General features: G+C 35.9%; 1 protein-coding gene across 1 annotated transcript; it reads right to left on the bottom strand.

Annotated features, from left to right (window-relative positions):
- Positions 1 to 2,211: 2,211 nt before the first annotated feature.
- On the bottom strand, positions 2,212 to 14,162 carry LOC138310249 (MPN domain-containing protein-like). The gene is made up of 15 exons (XM_069251371.1): positions 14,070 to 14,162; positions 13,041 to 13,260; positions 12,522 to 12,668; positions 12,312 to 12,404; positions 11,406 to 11,734; positions 11,070 to 11,113; positions 10,300 to 10,483; positions 9,629 to 9,725; positions 9,137 to 9,209; positions 8,680 to 8,756; positions 8,237 to 8,405; positions 4,854 to 4,924; positions 4,476 to 4,565; positions 4,206 to 4,298; positions 2,212 to 2,718 (listed from the first exon to the last, which is right to left on the bottom strand). Exons 2-15 carry the CDS (start codon positions 13,239 to 13,241, stop codon positions 2,632 to 2,634), a joined length of 1,755 nt encoding a protein of 584 aa, XP_069107472.1. The 5' UTR covers positions 13,242 to 13,260; positions 14,070 to 14,162; the 3' UTR covers positions 2,212 to 2,631.
- Positions 14,163 to 19,903: the final 5,741 nt, after the last annotated feature.

Raw genomic sequence — 19,903 nt, 5'->3', positions numbered from 1 at the left:
AGAGTATAAGGCATCAATTGGAAGAGATAGAGAATTTTAATAACAACACCCCCATCCCCATCCCCTCCCTGACCCCAAACACAAGAGCGAAAAAGTATCAAACTCTAAAGTACAAAGTACCTGTTCTTACTTACTTGTTAATCAACTTATTTTTATGTCTTTCCTGTGCGATTAGGGGAATTCACCAAAATAAATCACCACCAACAAGTTTATACTACATGTACTTTACTTGTAAATCGCAGAATTTAAAGATCCTCCACTGCTGACAAATGGTATTTTTTCACAATCAAAAACAGGAGCAGATGATTAAGTATTTTTCAAAAGTTACTTAATTTACACCCCACTGAAAAGTTTTTGATTCGACTTCAAGTTAAAAATATGAAAAATAATTAATTGCATCCCGAAAAAATTCCATGGCACTATATCCTATATGGAATGAAGTACTGATTGCGCATGCACCAAAGACGAAAATAAATCATTTTATATTATTTTTTGTGTTAGACATATAAATACACAATTAAACACCAAATATTGTTCAAATGATGAATATCATTTATACTCGGTCAGTGGTGGAGCATCTTTAACTACAAAATTAAGTTGGTTTACATACCGTAACACATACTTATTACATAAAAATTGGTAATAAATTTGGTAACTATTTTTGAATCATGAAGTCAATATTGCTTTGGGTAAAATGGAACAAACCTCCAGTAATATAACAAATAACAGAAAATTAATTTTCCATATAAAATAAGTTAACAGTATTTTCTTAAAGGTTTATAGGTTTTGGTGGTGAAAATAATTAACAGGTTGTACTTGTGGTTAAAATAGTGATAAAGTCAACAGGTTTATAAATTTAGCTGAACTTTGTTATCTAGAATATGTTTTAAGACAAAATTCTCTGTTTAATTCAATATTTCCCTTCTTTATATAATACAGAGTTACCTGCCCTTGTTGGTAGGTATTGATTGTGACGTCATGATTGTATGACTGAGACTCACATTATTATCTCTGAAAAATATATCATCATGCTCACAAAGTAACATCACATTCAATATCTACCCACACTTGCAGATAACTCTTATGTTTTCTTAAGTCCCAGCTAGACTTCAAAACAATTAATCAAACAAACAAATACTTAAATAACTCTTGACATACAAATGTTTGACGCTTGTAAATTATCTCTTCACCCCTGAAGACACATTTAGACTCTTCTAAATCAAAGACTAGACCAGTCCATTATGGAATTTCAGGGGTGAATGAGTTCATGATGGCAATACCTTTATAAACAAAAAAAATATTGAAAATTTATCAATGAATTTTTTACAAAGCCAACAGGAGCTGCCATCAAATAACAATATATATAAATACATTGGGATATCTTTTAATGGAAGCAAACAACCCCAACAAAATGGAAGTCGACTGTCGAGATTTTACAAGTGGAGGGATAAACAATCAACCACATGTTCTATGTTGTGATATTTTCTACAACAGGCAAAATGGCACCATATTGAAATGAGTGGTGATTTGGGGACATATGAACAGCAGTTTGGAGCCAATAACTCGTCACTTTGGTGTTAGAGTCGATAACTCGTCACTTTGGTGTTAGAGTCGATAACTCGTCACTTTGGTGTTAGAGTCAATAACTCGTCACTTTGGTGTTAGAGTCGATAACTCGTCACTTTGGTGTTAGAGTCGATAACTCGTCACTTTGGTGTTAGAGTCGATAACTCGTCACTTTGGTGTTAGAGTCGATAACTCGTCACTTTGGTGTTAGAGTCGATAACTCGTCACTTTGGTGTTAGAGTCGATAACTCGTCACTTTGGTGTTAGAGTCGATAACTCGTCACTTTGGTGTTAGAGTCGATAACTCGTCACTTTGGTGTTAGAGTCGATAACTCGTCACTTTGGTGTTAGAGTCGATAACTCGTCACTTTGGTGTTAGAGTCAATAACTCGTCACTTTGGTGTTAGAGTCAATAACTCGTCACTTTGGTGTTAGAGTCAATAACTCGTCACTTTGGTGTTAGAGTCAATAACTCGTCACTTTGGTGTTAGAGTCAATAACTCGTCACTTTGGTGTTAGAGTCAATAACTCGTCACTTTGGTGTTAGAGTCAATAACTCGTCACTTTGGTGTTAGAGTCAATAACTCGTCACTTTGGTGTTAGAGTCAATAACTCGTCACTTTGGTGTTAGAGTTCAATAACTCGTCACTTTGGTGTTAGAGTCAATAACTCGTCACTTTGGTGTTAGAGTCAATAACTCGTCACTTTGGTGTTAGAGTCAATAACTCGTCACTTTGGTGTTAGAGTCAATAACTCGTCACTTTGGTGTTAGAGTCAATAACTCGTCACTTTGGTGTTAGAGTCAATAACTCGTCACTTTGGTGTTAGAGTCAATAACTCGTCACTTTGGTGTTAGAGTCAATAACTCGTCACTTTGGTGTTAGAGTCAATAACTCGTCACTTTGGTGTTAGAGTCAATAACTCGTCACTTTGGTGTTAGAGTCAATAACTCGTCACTTTGGTGTTAGAGTCAATAACTCATCACTTAGGTGTTAGAGTCAATAACTCGTCACTTAGGTGTTAGAGTCAATAACTCATCACTTTGGTGTTAGAGTGTATAACTTGTTACTTTGGTGTAAGAATGTGTTGGACGAAATCCAGGAATGTCCCACTCTCCATCTGATCTTCAGGGAGTCTTCGGGCCAAGGAACACTACAAAAGTACCACAAGAGAACTGTATATAAATTATCTATACCCAACCCAAAGAACACTACAAATGTACCACAGGAGAACTGTATATAAATTATCTATACCCAACCCAAGGAACACTACAAATGTACCACAGGAAAACTGTATATAAATTGTCTATACCCGACCCAAGGAACACTACAAATGTACCACAGGAGAACTGTATATAAATTGTCTATTCCCGACCCAAGAAACACTACAAATGTACCACAGGAGAATTGTATATAAATTATCTATACCCGACCCAAGGAACACTACAAATGTACCACAGGAGAACTGTTTATAAATTGTCTATACCCAACCCAAAGAACACTACAAATGTACCACAGGAGAACTGTATATAAATTGTCTATACCCGACCCAAGGAACACTACAAAAGTACCACAGGAGAACAGTATATAAATTATCTATACCTAACCCAAAGAACACTACAAATGTACCACAGGAGAACTGTATATAAATTATCTATACCCGACCCAAAGAACACTACAAATGTACCACAGGAGAACTGTATATAAATTGTCTATACATAACCAAAGGAACACTACAAATGTACCACAGGAGAACTGTATATAAATTATCTATACCCCACCCAAAGAACACTACAAATGTACCACAGGAGAACTGTATATAAATTATCTATACCCCACCCAAAGAACACTACAAATGTACCACTGGAGAATTAAATAAATTGTTGATACACAAACCTATACATTGAAATTATCAAAGTACTGAAAGTACTGAGAACAAACCTTATTGTGAGTACAAATGAAAACAGCATTTTATTTCAATAACTGTTTCTTGTCAATAGTGTCAAGGATAGTAACATTATTTTTTACGACTTTCAATGACCTCGTCCTCATTTCTTGAAAACAAAAATCACTGAAATATGATAAGAACCAAAACCTCCCTTTATATCAACAGAATAAAATCTTGTTTTTTGTCAATAACATTGTGATAGTACTGAGGGAAGTTTGGAATCATTGTATTAAATTCTATGGAGGATGGTGGCATGCAGGGTGGGCAGACTTAAATGGGGGAATTATATATATAGCATAAATCCATTCTGAGGGTTTGGTTGACAGTATGTGAGGTTACCGGTATTAATGAGTGGCATTTATTTGAGGGAGCACTGTATTCGCTGAGTTCTCATTCCATCTACCACTCAAACATTTTTTGTAGTTTTGCTGAGTTGTTATGAAAAGGAAATAAGCTAAACTTTCAACTTTATTTGTACAGCGAGACTTTGTATGTTGTCTGTAGTTCTTACACCAACTACCAATCAAACTTTGCTTTTGTGTGACTTCTTTTGTTTTTCTGTAGCTTGCTTTTGTAACATGTAGTAAACTTAATTATGTATCAGGTTAACTTTGCAGTATCCATGCCTTTAATTCATTAATTTACCATATCTAACCTAAATCTTTCTACTTCAGCATTTTTTCACACCTTACCTTAATTTTGTCCATGTAGGAGATGGATGGCTGCCATATTTGTCTGAATTTGAGGAAGTCTGGTGCTCCGCGATAAAAGTCTGCAATCACCCGCTGAAAGGAAACAAAATCAGATGTAATGTACTGTATTTACATACACCAACTGGAATGTTTGTCAGATGTAATGTACTGTATTTACATACACCAACTGGAATGTTTGTTATACATTTAGTACCTTAGTGATTCAGAAGCTTTACATGACAACCTTGTTTTACCCTGTTGACTACTTACCATTTCTGTGAGCAGGTCTTCGGTGACAGATTGATTCTGACGGAGGGAGTACTTCACTTTCATCGGAATACCGTAATCTGATGGCTGACTCTGTAAAAGAAACACAGAATTGCTTTTTTTTGTTGTTGTTCAATGTTGTATGAACAGCATTTTTCACAGTTTAAGAATGGCCTTATCTGTCAATTAAGGATGGCCTTCTTAAATACTGTCCCAACAAAAGTGCATTGTCCCATTTGATTGGTTCAATCCCATTTTAGTAAGATTTTAGCCAATGATATTGAAGCTTGCATACGCTTTATGGAAGCCACATAAAAACCATGACGTTGATTATTGCTATTAACTCGTTTATTTAAATCAATAGCTAACATGACCTCTCACCTCTAATGGCGGCATGACCATAAAGATCTGCAGGGACGAAGTTTTTTTTGTAGTCTGTCGATTATATGGAGCTGAAAAGAGAACAGTACAACTTATAGAAAAAGCTAATATGGTACAAAGATAATGGACAATTTTATGACTTGAAGTCCTCCACCGTATATTTCATGTATTCGACCAATATACCAATACATGAAGTTCAAACTCCTTAAAATATAAGGAAAGAGAGACCCCACACTTACCCATAATGCACCCCACACAGAGAACCGCTTACCCACAATGCATCTCAGAGTAATATACCCACAATGCATCACAGAATGAGCAATTTACCCAATCTCTCCCAGGGTGCATTGCAGTCCCCACAATTTCACCTCTGTAAACGGCCCAGCAAAATTTAAAGGGACTAAATCGCTAAAAAATCATGTAATAAAAGATAAAAAGAATTATAGGACTAAAATTAATTGTAAAAGTTGTGTACTTTGTGTTAATAACAATATTTAAAAGTTTGTATAACAATTTTGTTCAAAATGGAGAAAAACTGAAAATAAATAGGACCGACCTAGTCACTATTTCATATTATTATCTTTCGGCGAGTGTAAACAACCCCTATGTGCATGCGCGACGCGTGAACATTCCAAACATCCGATCGAAGGAAATCTCATCTGTCTAATGGACATACATGTATTATCGACTACAGGTTCCTGATTACTGTGTTAATCTAATAAACGTTGAAACGTATGCAAAAGTTTTGTGAAGAGTTTCTAAGTGTAAATAATCCTATACTGTACAGGTTTTTGTAGCCATAAAGAAGGGTTTTCATTATATTATATGGTTTTATACTTGCTTCTGCCATTATTTTATTTTCATTTGTCATGATATTATGTACTATTCCGCTAAACCTGCCAATATTATTAGGCTTTTAAAAAAATGGCCTAATATATAGACTTTATAATAAGGAAAAAATGACGAAAAACTAATAATATAGGCATGTTTAGCGGACTAAGTAAGCACGTGTATTTCTTTTACCATTATATCAATATTTGACATTCCGTATACATTGTATATCCTTAGTTATAATGTCTATCCGTCTAATGGGCATTCCCTATATATCTCTATAGTTATAGTCTTTGTCCGTCTAATGGACTTTCCTTATATAGCCCTAGCTATAATATATATCCTTCTAATGGAAATTCCCTATATATCCTTAGTTATAGTGTCTATCCGTCTAATGGACATTCCCTATATATACCTAGTTATAGTCTCTATCCGTCTAATGGACATTCCCCTATATGTCACTAGTTATATAACTTTTTTACAACTGATTTACTTTAAAAAAATCAGCCTAACTATATATCTAAATTTTATGTGTACTTTTATGTATTCAAAGCAAAAATATACCTTACATATACATTGTAGACCTATGTACATATATGTTTGCTTAATAATGTACATGTACACCTGTATTCATGTATAATATATACATAATTAACGGGTGAAAATACCTCTCACTTCTTGTCATATTTCCATCAAATACTCTAAAGCTTCATAGAACTATGCTGTTTTACTTGGCAATGTAGATACAGGGGCGTAGGAAGCGGGTGTGGGAGGTGGGGGCGGGGTTGGAGGGGGTCGGGGCAATTGCCTCCCCGTTTCCCAGGACGAGGGCAAACATTTCTTGTTTTCGCCGACTGAAATGTTCTAAAATTGCACATATGAAAGAAAAAGGGGTCCTCCTGCACATTTTCGTGAACTAGACTTAAAATGTCAATCAGGGGATTCTACGTACTATTTTAAAAAATGTCTCTTAAAAGATTCATCTGTTTATATGACTTAGCAAAACAATTAATTCATTATTATTTTGTGTTAAACAACAATGTACCGATGGTGTGAAGCCAGTATGTTCAGATCGAGTTGCATAGATATGACGGCATTCACAATTACCAATTATTAATGCAGGTAACTTTAAATAAAAAAAAGTATTATGTTAAGAACGCTTTAAAATCTTTAAGATATATTGTAAAACTCATCACAGCCATTCTAAATCTAATATTTTTACCCGGGGAAGACCCTCGGACCTCCTCAAACACCCAAATCTCGCGCCTTCAGGCGCTCCCACATTCATCAAAATGCATCGTAAAATTCTAAATCGTAATGTATTTCCCGGGGGACACCCCCTGGACCCCTCAAACACCAAATTCTCGCGGTTTCGGCGCTCGCAAATTCACCAAAATGCATCGTTAAACTCATCTTAGCCATTCTAAATCGTAAGATTTTTTTCTCGTAGGAGATTGTCGCCCCCCCCCCCCCCCCCCCCCCCCCCCCAAACACCAAAATATCGCACCTTTGGCGCTAGCATGGCAATTTGCGTATTCATTAGTTTCCGTTTATCGACGCCACTGTCTATAAATGTGTACAAGGATTCTACTCGACGATATATGAAAAAAGTTTATAAAGTATATATGGTTGTGTGTTGAATTAAAGAATCAATCTCCTCCTGTGGGTGCGGGGCGAGGAGGGGGGGGGGTCCAAATATTGAGGACCTTTGCAACCCCCCCCCCCCCCCCCATTACGTTTCTTTGTATCGGCTATTACGCTTAATCAGGCCAATGTAACCGATAAAATATAAGTTGCCTCTTAGTGGTGTTATTACATCTATATCCATTAACCGGATGAGATTTTCAGCGACCTCGATTCCGAACTCAAAAGATGCACTCGGTTCTTTCCGTTGTAAACATTCAATGCCGACAGATACAATTTCTTGTTGTGTTTGGCGATATTTTAACGTTGATAAACATTGCCAATAGTTCAAATTAAATGTTGTAATTTTGAAAACTTTCTAATTTCAGGTATATGAACGTTTGTAGGAAGTCAAAAACTCTAAGAAATCTATGTAAATCTAATGATTTAGTAACTTTAAAGATTCTTGAATAGCATATTTCGGACGCATACTAAATTCTTAAATACATATTGAAAGTTTCCTTTTGTATCCTTTTCCTGTAAACGACTCTCAGTTCTGACATAATGTAATTTGATCATTCAGTATCAAAGCAAACAGTAATGGATTCTTTTGCGGATACACTAAATTTACTTGTAAGTAAATAGTCATGATTTGCATATGACGTTGGCAATTTCCAAAACAATCACTGTGACGTCATATATAAAGAGAATGCAATGTATTTAACAATCGTCATGACGTAATATTCTGTGACCCGAGGTCAACAGACGGCTAGCTGTTCGTGAGCTGTTGACAGAGGTGAATGTGGGGACCGTAATGAACCCTGGGAGAGATTGCAATTCACCTACAACGCATCACCACAGAAAACCACTTACCCGCAATGCATCACTGAGTAAAATACCCACAATGCATCAAAAAGTGAAATACTTACCAACAATGCATCCAACACAGGGGAAGTACGTGGAGCCCTTGCCTTTCATGCGTAACTGATATGACATCTGACAGTCAATGTCTTTCACGGACGGATCAGGCTGGCAGTACGGATGGCTGTGGTACCACCCAACCAATGACAGGCCAACACGGTTCATCTGCTTCCGGATCTATAAATAAAACATCAACTTTACTGACCAACCAATGACAGGCCAACACCGGTCATAGGCTTACGGACTATAAATACAACATTTTACTGACCAAGCATCCGGATTGTTTTGAGATTTTTATTGGTCCAAATACTGGTAGGATATTTTTTTGATGGAATCATGATAGAAGTGGTCTTTGAAATTTTCTTTCACTTTGGATTTTACATCAATAAATTATCGGTCAGTATGTGTGACAGTTGCTGGATTACTTTTGGTATATTGATATGTGACTGACCTCCTCTTCAGTAGCCGCTGACTTCTGGCTGTCCCCCAGTCTACACCGACAAGGATAGGCTTGGATAATGCTTAAATCTGTGGAGGATAATCAAAGTATTGAAAGTACTGCAAACACAACACAGCAGAAACTTTAATCAGGATAATCAAAGTACTGAAAGTACTGCAAACACAACGCAGCAGAAACTTAAATCAGGATGATCAAAGTAATGAAAGTACTGCAAACACAACGTAGAAGAAAGAGAAAACTTCAAACTTTATTATGGATGATAAATGACATAAAGATTAACAAATGCAGACTAAGGACAAATTCTGCTCATAGGCTGATCAGTTTTCCAGAATATTTCTAGAAACTGTCAAAACACAATTGAGGAAGAAATGATAGACCAACAAAGAACTGTCAGAAAATCTACCAGCTGGAACTACAGGCTAGTATGTTTTTTACTCTGGATACTTACGCTGTGATTGCTGGTCCCACTTGCCGCCAAGGTAACCGACTACTTCACTGGATGTCAGATGAGAATGGAAGTCCTGAAACAATTTATCATACTTAATCTGGAAATCCTGATCGAGGTGTACAAAGTTCCAACATAAGTTGAAATATAACTGTAGTTAAAAATGATTTAATAGTGTGACAGCCACATCCTGATCAAATATAGAATAGTTTGTTGGCATGGCAACTGATACAATATCTCATAACTCATAAGAAGTAATTCTATAAGCCCTATCCCTAGTGCTGTAAGCCAATTTAGTTTTGCTGTAACATGATTTCGCGTTAAATGCTCCACAGTTGAAACGCTCCATTGTACTTGTAATTGAATCTTAAAAATATGACTTACCATCAGTAAGGATACATTGGTTGTCATGGAGACAGTGAACGGCTGTACTTTGTCAAGGTTACTGAAAGTTTCACACTGGACTAATGTAAACAAGACAAAGTTACGACTTACCATCAGTAAGGATGCATTGGTTGTCATGGAGACAGTAAACGGCTGTACTTTGTCAAGGTTACTAAAAGCTTCACACTCAACTAAGGTGTTTGGATCTCTGAAATCAGATCATCAAACGAAAACAAAAATAGATTGAAATTGTTTGTATAATATAGATGTTAGTGTCTTTGATCAGCCCAAAAATAACACATACGGTACACAAATAGACACCAAAGGAAACCCTACATATGACATTAGTTAATGATTCCTTCAGTAATTCATAAGATATAGTGATCACAAACTTAAATTGTTTAAATCCAATACGCTCACCAATTAGCCATATGCTTTTTGGATCTGTCCTAAAATGCAAAACGCATGAGTAGAGACCAAGGAAAACTACAAATCAAATTTGTGAAAGACTCTTTCACTGATTTTATCATTGCTATATTGTCTTTATCCAAGAAGGCTGACTACTGTTATCAGATTGAAATAGATTAAGAACACCTAGGATACAATATGTACGATACTAAATTAAATTCAAGGAACAACTCTTTAGTGCTTTCTGAGAAATAATGGTAATAATTATTGTTAATGGAGGAATGGATGATGAGACAGCCAGAAAAGTATGTGATAATTGTTCGCTAAAAACATTTTATTTTATGAGACAGTGATTGTATCAACTAAATACTTACATATTTTGGCTACGTTTCTTGAGTGCTGAATGTCGGATTGAGACGCGGTCACACACATTGTTGTTGTTAGCTTCCGAGGAGGGTGTCGAAGGGGGAGTAACTGGGGAGGTGGCAGATGGCGCCACCGAGGACTTCACTTTCTTCATTCCGTTTGATGGTGTTGTCTTTAGTGACAGGTTCAAGGCTACAAAAAATTTGTATTTAGTAACAATCTCAGTACTCCAATAGGATATAACGACAGCGATAGTAACCCCTGGAGTATCAAGGATGGTCCAGGGGTGGATATGACGACAGTGATAGTAACTCATGGAATATTGAGAATGATGTATCAATTTAATTGCTTTCTTGCATCGATGCAAAGAGGATTGATAGCAAAACATGCATACACTTACCAAGGAAACTATACATTGATGATTTTTTTGCATATAAATAAACAAACAAATGCATCAATCAGTTGTAATACTGCAAGATTAAGAAAGTGTTCTGAAGTTTTAGAATGCAGAAAGAAACCACACAGATTTGAAGATCCCTAATTAATATGAATAATTTTGCAGGAAATTAACATGTTTTAGGAAACTTGTTTTCCCTGATTGGTCAATAAGTACATGCAGATATCCTTCAGATGTCATCACCATATTTTAATACTTTCTGATTACCTGTGACAAGAAATCATATTTATCTGAACTTTGACTTTAAGGTCAAGGTCACAGTAACCACCATTTGAACTATGACCCCTAAGTCGCTAGTCTAGTGAAGTATGAACATCTTACCTTCCTCTTGGTGAGAATCCCCATTACTTTTCTCGGATGATACCCTAAAATACACATAATTATAAGTTATAAAATACTTTTCTCTACAGACAATCTAAAATCAAAATCTTCTTTACTCTTCTTTGTAGACAAACTTAAAGTATAAATGATACAATTTCAAATTCAAATATTGGTTGAATCATCTACATCATGTATTTATTTTATGAACAGATTAACACATATGTAAATTACAGAAGTCAAAGTACTATGGTGTCTAAATGTCATCATCAATTTTAAATAATGTTAGCAATATCTACTAAATCTACTGGTTAAATTAAATTTTCAACTGTGACAAACCTGTGTGTCGGGTTTCCTCCATTGAAGACCGGTGTACTAGTGTGGGCGGGGCGGGCCGTCAGGTCGAGTGGAGCCGCCTCCCCTGGGACACTGCCCTTTCTGTCCCATCCCTCATCAAGACGATGTGCTTCAAGGTCATCATCTGCTTGAAGTCTGCTCTCCACTTCAGAGAGAGGCTGTGACCCTAAATCAGAAGGAGGCTGAAGCATCAACTCAGAGTGAGGCTTTGAACCCAGTTCAGAAGGAGGTCGCGACCCCAATTCAGATGATGGCCTTGACCTAATGTCACCTTGTTCTCCATTCAAATCACTACATATACTCCGTGGTGACTGAAATACAGAAATTCAACACATCAAATATCAGGTTTAAATCTGTTGAGAGTTAAAAGCCATCTTAATTATGAAAACCTACAAATACACAAACATAAAGTGTTGTACTTAGATAACATGATATCTTTTTAAATAAAGGAAATTACAGCATGAACTTGGGTAGCGCCCAGTTTCACAAGCATTACTTAAACTTAAGGAATTCCTCAGCTTTAAATCTTCCATAGCTAAGCATTGTGTATTTTAAGAAAGGCTTCTTAATTTATTTTTTTCTTTACTTCTGTAATGCTTTGCTATAGTGAATTTCAAGTTAAGGAATTCCTTAAAATTAAAGAATGTTCATTAAACTGGGCCCAGGTAAGCATCCTCTTTTTTGTAATAGGTCAACTTCACGGATCAAAAGTCAGGGTAAGTCAAATGGAAAAATAGGACGAAAATCTCAACACCAATCTTTAAATCAACAATAGAATTTCCATGGCCTTATAGTACATGATAGGGAGCTCCGACAAAGTTTGACAGGCATGATGTAAAACGAAGTTCCCTCAGACAGGTGATTAAAAATCTAGAAATTGTAACATACCGGTGTTTCTCGGCTTCGTGCTGGGCTATGAGGATGAAATTTCCTAAACCATGATGTCTTCCAGGAATCAAGCTTACGACCCCTGTACATGATCTGAAACCAAAAATTTACATGGAGACAGGGATTTCATTCCTGTACACAACTTTAAACCATGTCAATATAACAATTACATTCAGATTTTTTCTCTGGACAGATCTAATTTTAACTTACTGATGCCCAGCCACATCCAGACTTTTTCTCAGGATTGATCTGACGCTTGCAGTGTTGTGCCCATGCGCTAGGTGTAGCAAACACCTCTTTGGTGGCCGGCGTTTGTATCTTTCCGTTTGGCAGGAGGTCGGCTATAAATTTCCGTCCCTACCATTTATGAAGAACAGACCAGAAATTAGATATTTATAAGTATTTCATTTCCAGCATTTAAGGGGTAGTCTCTGAATGACTAGATAGATAAACCTACATTCAGGATTTTGAGTACTACAAACAAAGTTATTTTTACAATGTCATGACTTAATTTGACCATAATTATTAATTTTTAAACCAAATATTTGGGGGTTATTTCTTTACCTGATATTTAATTTGAAGAGATTATGAATTCTAAAGCTTATACAAGCCAATTTCAAGGAAGACTTCATAAAAAGATAACTAGACAATAATAAGAGATCAATACTATACAAAGTATTTGATTAATTAATAATAGGATAAATTTGCAGAAGATTATGATTACTATACCAGATATTTCAGCGTGAGGACAGCGTTTCCTGGCTCCATGATGTGGTCTGTGATTAACATTTGTAACGTGACGTTTCGTCCAGAGATAACAGGGCGAGTTTCTGGTGTACTGGAGGTATGTTGACTCCCCTCTGTCGACATTTCTGCATCCTCATCCTCGTCATAACCTTCTTCTTCCTCCATATCATCTTTTGAGGACATTCTCAGAGTTTTCAGGATGCTACAATAAACATTTCATATTATATTACATACATCATTTATTTGTCCAGAACTAGGTTTGAAACTTTTTCTTTAATAGGGACCTATTGATAAATAAGAAATAAAATTGTCTTACAGCTAAGGGGAGATAATTCTTTGTTAATTGGAAACTCATCATATTTATCTGTCATCTAAATTGCATTCATAATATCTTTTAAAAGAACAAATAAACTAATGGATCAGCCGCTGCGCTCTCATATAGGCTTTGTCTTAAATTATATTGTGATTGATCAAACAGCGTCCTATTTATTGAATTTTATATAATTTATTTGTTCAGAAACATATAAAAGAAATATATGAAACTGTGTCTTTTAATATGGCTAATCAGACACATTTGAATTTGATCAATCATATATTATGACTTTATGTCACACTCGAGAGAAATATTTCCAGCTTTACATGTAAATTTAGGCTATTCACTGATTCGGGACAAATTCTGTTGTCAGTGTTGAAATACAATGCAACCAGTTGTTCCAGATCCGTTTGTAAATTTTAATTACCAATCAATCAGGACCAGAGTGTACTAAGTGTCGTATTTATCGTTAAAATAACCAAAATATAAAGATAAATTTTGGACAAAACAACCCATCACTGAACCAATTTTAAATCTGCCCCACCGCCTGACTGCAAGCACCTGTCAGATGTGCAGAACTTGAGGACTTAATGCTGAAATGGGACAATATGCTAAAAAGATGGCATCTGTCCTGCAGCTGAATAAATCTACAGCTGAAAATATTGCTGTGTGTGTGACTTAAACCTACAATGCCTTACCTTACAAACTGTAGTTGTTATTGTATAAAAATTATGGCTCAATTTCTTTGTTTACATGTGCTTCCTGTGACCCATTACCTTCACGGAGTAAAGATATGGTCGCATCTGATTGGTCAAAATTACATTTTAAAAAAGGGACGTGGTATGTGGGGATTTTTCGTACGTCGAACCCAAATCCGGCCGGACCCACTGTACGTAACGGCCCAGTCTCAACACGGAATCCACGACTCGTTTTTCTTTATGTCAACGATTTCTTTCTCTCTTTTTTTCTTCTTGTAATAACAATTTTTTTATTTTCAAACGGAGATTTCTTGTACAAGAAGTAAACAAACAGTATATTGTGTTCACTATATATGTAGCTGTATAAGGGTCAAAAAAGTAATATAAACAGGATTTTCCAGATGACACGGGATCCAATCAAACGTAAGTCTGTTGGATGCGAATTACTTTAAATGGTAAATATGGGACAAGGAAGTAATTCCAACCGTGTGGACAAAACAAAATTGTCAAATTTTCGAGGCGAGCTGCCCCTTTATCAAGACATACAAAACGAACACAATTACATGTACATAATAGGATACGAACAGTAATGCGGGACAAAGCAGACAGATGTACATAAGTTGTACCTTTTTACTGTAGTGATTTTAAGGCCTTCTAAATCTTTTTCTGTATTTTCGTTATTAATTTGTACTGTAATTACGTTATGTATTTACAGAGGTCTTTCAGCGATTAGATTGGAAAGTAGCAGATTTAGATAGAATGATATAAGGTCATTTTTTTGTTTATTCGGAACAATAAACTGGTTCGAAAGTTTGTTAAAATATTTATTTAGATAGAATTGCTATCTAAGGCCATTTTTTGTTTATTCGGATCAATTAGTTGGTTCTAACGTTTGTTAACATAATTATTTCAGGTATTACAGTAAATTATGGGACCATACTCATATGGTTCAAATATACTATAAGATCTTGTGTTTTCCTTTACTAGATTATATGGTTTTATCATTATTTGATTTTATATTTGATATATCAATCAATTTCATCATTGTTTGATTTGGTGACTTATATATTTGATTTATTTAATCATTGTTTTATGTGGTGTTATCATTATATCATTTTCTTTTTCAGTTATATATTGTACTATCATAGTGGTTTTTTAAATTCATCTATGTTTGATCGATTATTTATTTATTTCTCTTTCTTTATTTATGTTCGAAACTGTACAATGTGTGGGAGAGATAACTGAAACGAGGCCCTGGGACGAAATCTGTTCTCTCTCCAACATATAGCATAGAAATATAGCAATATAGCATAGCATAGCAATTCTTTGTGTTATATAATATAATACATTAATTATTAGTTCGAACGTTTGTTAAAATAATTATTTCAGGTATAACGGCAATTTAAAACCTTGTGCGCAGAGGAGCTCATCGAGGATAAATTTTTGAACCTTGATGACCCCATTAAAATTTTCACAGAAGCGCTCACTTCTATCGCTACAAAAACCATACCAAAATCCGTGCCAAAACCTACAAAGTTTCGTCTCTCAAATGATTCATTTATCAATAGATCTGGTAGAAATTCAGCTCTGAGGCGGTACTTGGCTTCGCCAACCGTCTCAAACTATAACAATTTTAAAATTTGGAGAGCAAAAGCTCGAAGGTCTATCAAATCCGACAAGAAAAGTACTTGGAAAGAGTACGTCTCAAAAATTAACTCCAATACATCTTCGAAGAAAGTTTGGGAAATGATTGGTAAAATCAGTGGGAAAAGAAAAGCAACACCATCATCCCACCTTGTTATTATACAATTACCAGACTCTTCACTAAAATGTCTTTTAACTATATTTAATCAAGTTTACTCTTCTGGCAAAATTCCCGAGTCTTGGAAGGAATCTACTATTATACCCCTTCCGAAGCCCGGGAAAGATGCTACTGATGCCAATAACTATCGTCCTATTTCATTGACGAGTTGTATTTGTAAAACTCTAGAACGTATGATAAATACTAGATTAGTTTGGTTCCTGGAATCAAACAATTTTAAGTCCTTTGCAAATCGGCTTTAGAAACCGCAGGGGAACGGTAGACCACCTAGTTAGACTAGAAACATTTATACGAGAAGCATTTGCCAAGAAAGAACATCTTGTGGCCGTATTCTTTGACCTTGAAAAGGCATACGACACAACTTGGCAATATGGAATCATGAACGATCTCCATGATATCGGTATACGTGGTAATTTGCCAAAGTTTATTTCAAATTTCATATATGACAGGCATTTCAAAGTTCGAACGGGTTCAACTTATTCAGAAACAGAAACACAGGAGATGGGGCGTCCCCCAGGGTGGTATCCTGTCCGTCACACTTTTTGGATTAAAAATTAACAGCATAACTAAATGTCTTGGCCAATCTACGGAAGGGTCTCTATTTGTGGATGATTTTTTGATCTGTTACAGATAAAAAAAACATGCACACTATAGAACGACAACTACAACAATGTTTAGGCAAATTACAAAATTGGGCTGACGAAAATGGCTTTAGATTTTCAAGATCAAAAACTTTCTGCATACATTTCTGTCAAAAACGAAAACCACACAACGATCTAGACCTCACACTCAGTGGAATTAAAATTCCAGTAGTTGAACAAACTAAATTTCTTGGATTAATATTTGATTCGAAACTGTCCTTTGTTCCACACATAAAACACCTTAAGGATAAGTGCTCGAAGGCGCTGAACATTCTACGTGTTCTGTCCCATTCTGATTGGGGTGCAGACCGTGAAATGCTTCTGCGTATCTACCGGGCACTTATTAGATCAAAACTTGACTACGACTCGATTGTCTATGGATCGGCTCGCAGCTCCTATCTACAGATGCTTGACCTTATCCAGAATCAGGGACTGCGTCTAGCACTTGGAGCTTTTCAAACAACACCTGTGAAGAGTCTCCACGTGGAAGCTAATGAGCCATCCCTAGACGATCGACGAAAGAAATTATCCTTACAGTATGCTGCTCAACTGAAATCAAATCCCAAAAACCCCGCATTCGATCTTGTATTTAATCCACAACACCAGGACATATTCAGACAAAATCAAAAGCTCATACCAACATTTGGCATCAGAATTTCAAAGTTTTTGCAGGAACTAAATATAAATTTCGACACCATTGACGAGTACACCATATTGGATGTGCCACCATGGCTCATTCAAACACCTGATATCAATTTATCTTTGCATGAGAGGGCAAAGTCCAGTGCATTACCCGAAGAACATAAATCCTCCTTTCGGGAGTGCATCAGAGCTTTCCCTGATCATGTTAAGATCTACACTGACGGCTCAAAAGATGGTGATAAAGTTGCGGCAGCATGCTGTACATCTAATCACTGTTCCACTATCCGACTTCCAGATGTTGCCTCCATTTTCTCTGCGGAATCTTGTGCTATCGGTCTGGCTCTTGACCACATCGAAGAACACCGCATTGAAAAGGCTATCATCTGTTCAGACTCTCTTTCGGTTCTTCAGGCTTTGAAATCAAGATGCCCTAGAAATACTTTAATTCAAAATCTTTTAATCCGAACATTTCGATTATCTTCTAAAACTCAAATTACTTAATTCTGGATTCCCAGTCATGTGGGTATAAAGGGAATGAACAGGCTGATAAAGCAGTTAAGACTGTTCTTCGCCTAGCACAAACAGATTTGAAACTACCATACACCGATATCAAACCTTCAATTCAGTCAGCCATCAAACACCATTGGCAACAAAGGTGGTCTACCGAAACAAACAATAAACTGTTTAAAATTCAACCTACACTTAATCCTAAACTGTCCAGTCGGAGAGACCGCAGAGAGGAAGTTGTTCTCTCTGGGCTACGAACTGGACACACATATTTTACACATTCCTATCTATTGAGAGGGGAGGATCCTCCCACATGCCATGCATGTGATTCTCCTCTCACAGTGGAACATATTTTAGTGCACTGTAGTGATTTTAAGCACATACGAGATAAGTACTACGATGTCTCCGACATGTACACTTTGTTTCATGCCATGAGACATAATCATATTTTTAATTATCTCAAAGAAATCGGTATTTTAAACAAAATATGAACGTTTTCTCATATCATATCATATCATCGTATCAACTCAACAGTTCATCGTTTCGTCAACTTTGTGCATGAGTTTTCTCATGTATTTTAGCCAAAACTATTTTATCCCATGCAAACCTTTTTTTATCAAATAAACGTTTACAATCTGAGTTTTAGTCCTTACCTGCCTTTTCTTACCCTGATCTTTTATCCTGATATTAATGCATGACTTGTAGTTTGGCCCTAAATGACCTTAGTTGTCGATGGGCCGTAAAACTCAAAAACTCAAACAAACAAACAAACAAATGAGCTCAGGTAACTCTACCAATTAAATGTGCATCCATCCATGACAAATCCAATATAGATAATGGCAGTTGCCTGTGTTATAGGCGTTTGTTAGAAAAGGGTCCTGCTAAAGTGACCGTATAACAGTGATTTACAGGCCAGTTCAAAACAGCCTGCCACTCCAGAACTTTCAGTGAAATTGGAGGTTTTAATAATGTCGACTTCTCTAGGGACCATAGTAACCATCTTTGATTTATTGGGGAAATACTAAATGATTATGCATGCATGTATCCTTACCATCAGCGGTTACATGTCGATTTCATGAGCAATGAACCCCGAAATATACATTTTTTATATTTATTAACAACGAAATACGTGTATCATTTCTTCCGAACTAGTTTTTTGAGACAAAACTTTAACGGATTTTGCATATTTATCTGGTCACAACAATAAAGGCTTTATATTACCGTTCATAATATATTACATACATGTAAAATCGAATTCTCGGTTACATGAGGAATGAAAACCTACGAAGATATTTTTTGAAACAAACATGCATATTGACAAAAAATGTTTCTAAACATGTAGAGGCATACATGGAATTGGATATGTCAGTAACATTGACTGCTAATCTATATGTACGTAAATATTTATAATATGCAGTTTAGTGTAAGACAATTTGACGGACTTTTCACCAACAAAGAATTTCGGTCAATTTCGGTAATTCATATTGACAGAATTGGTAACCATTTGTCTGAACATGCTACAGGTCCCATTTCAGGCCTCTAGGCTGTTCAGAATTTGACAAGAAGTGTTTTTAATATTTTTGAATTTTTGGCCCTGTAACCTTGAACATATGCCAAGGTCAATCATATAAACAACCTTGCTAGTCATTAATGTCAGCATGTTAGGGCCTAATATTAGGTCTCTAGGCCTTTAAGAACTTCACAAAAGTCATTTGATGCTGTTTAGATTTTTTTTGGCCCATGTGACCTTGAATGAAGGCCAAGGACATTCATATTAACAAACTTGGTAGTCATTTATGTCAGCATGCCACAGGCCTAATATTAAATCTATAAGCTTTCTAGAACTTTACAAGAAGTCATTTAAGTTTATGAGATTTTTGGCCTCTTGTGACCTTGAATGAAGGTCAATGTCATCCTTATCAAACTTAGTAGGCATTTATGTCAGCACGCTACAGACCCAATATTATTTCTCTAGGCCTTCTAGAACTTCACACGTCATTTGAAATTTTGGTGATGATTTTTGGCCCATGCGACCTTGAATGAATGTCAAAGTCATTCACATTTACAAACTTGGAAGCCATTTATGTCAACATGCTTTACATCTAATATCGTCTCTGGGCCTTCTAGAACTTGAGAAGAAGAATTGTTTAATGATTTTTTCGAAAAATTGCACTTCTGAACTTTGAACAACCGAAAGTTGACCTTTTACAGAAAAGAGTTAG

The sequence above is a fragment of the Argopecten irradians genome, chromosome 16 (genome assembly GCF_041381155.1).
Source record: "Argopecten irradians isolate NY chromosome 16, Ai_NY, whole genome shotgun sequence".
In the NCBI taxonomy this organism is placed as follows: domain Eukaryota; kingdom Metazoa; phylum Mollusca; class Bivalvia; order Pectinida; family Pectinidae; genus Argopecten; species Argopecten irradians.
This window is presented reverse-complemented; position numbering and strand designations above follow the sequence as displayed.

Excerpts from the sequence above, each read along its gene's own strand:
- LOC138310249 (XM_069251371.1), bottom strand. The coding sequence starts at position 13,241 with ATGTCCTCAAAAGATGATATGGAGGAAGAAGAAGGTTATGACGAGGAT. Across the intron at positions 9,726-10,299 it reads AAGAAACGTAGCCAAAATAT|AGATCCAAACACCTTAGTTG; the intron begins GTAAGTATTTAG and ends ATCTGATTTCAG. Across the intron at positions 4,299-4,475 it reads AAGACCTGCTCACAGAAATG|CGGGTGATTGCAGACTTTTA; the intron begins GTAAGTAGTCAA and ends GTTTCCTTTCAG.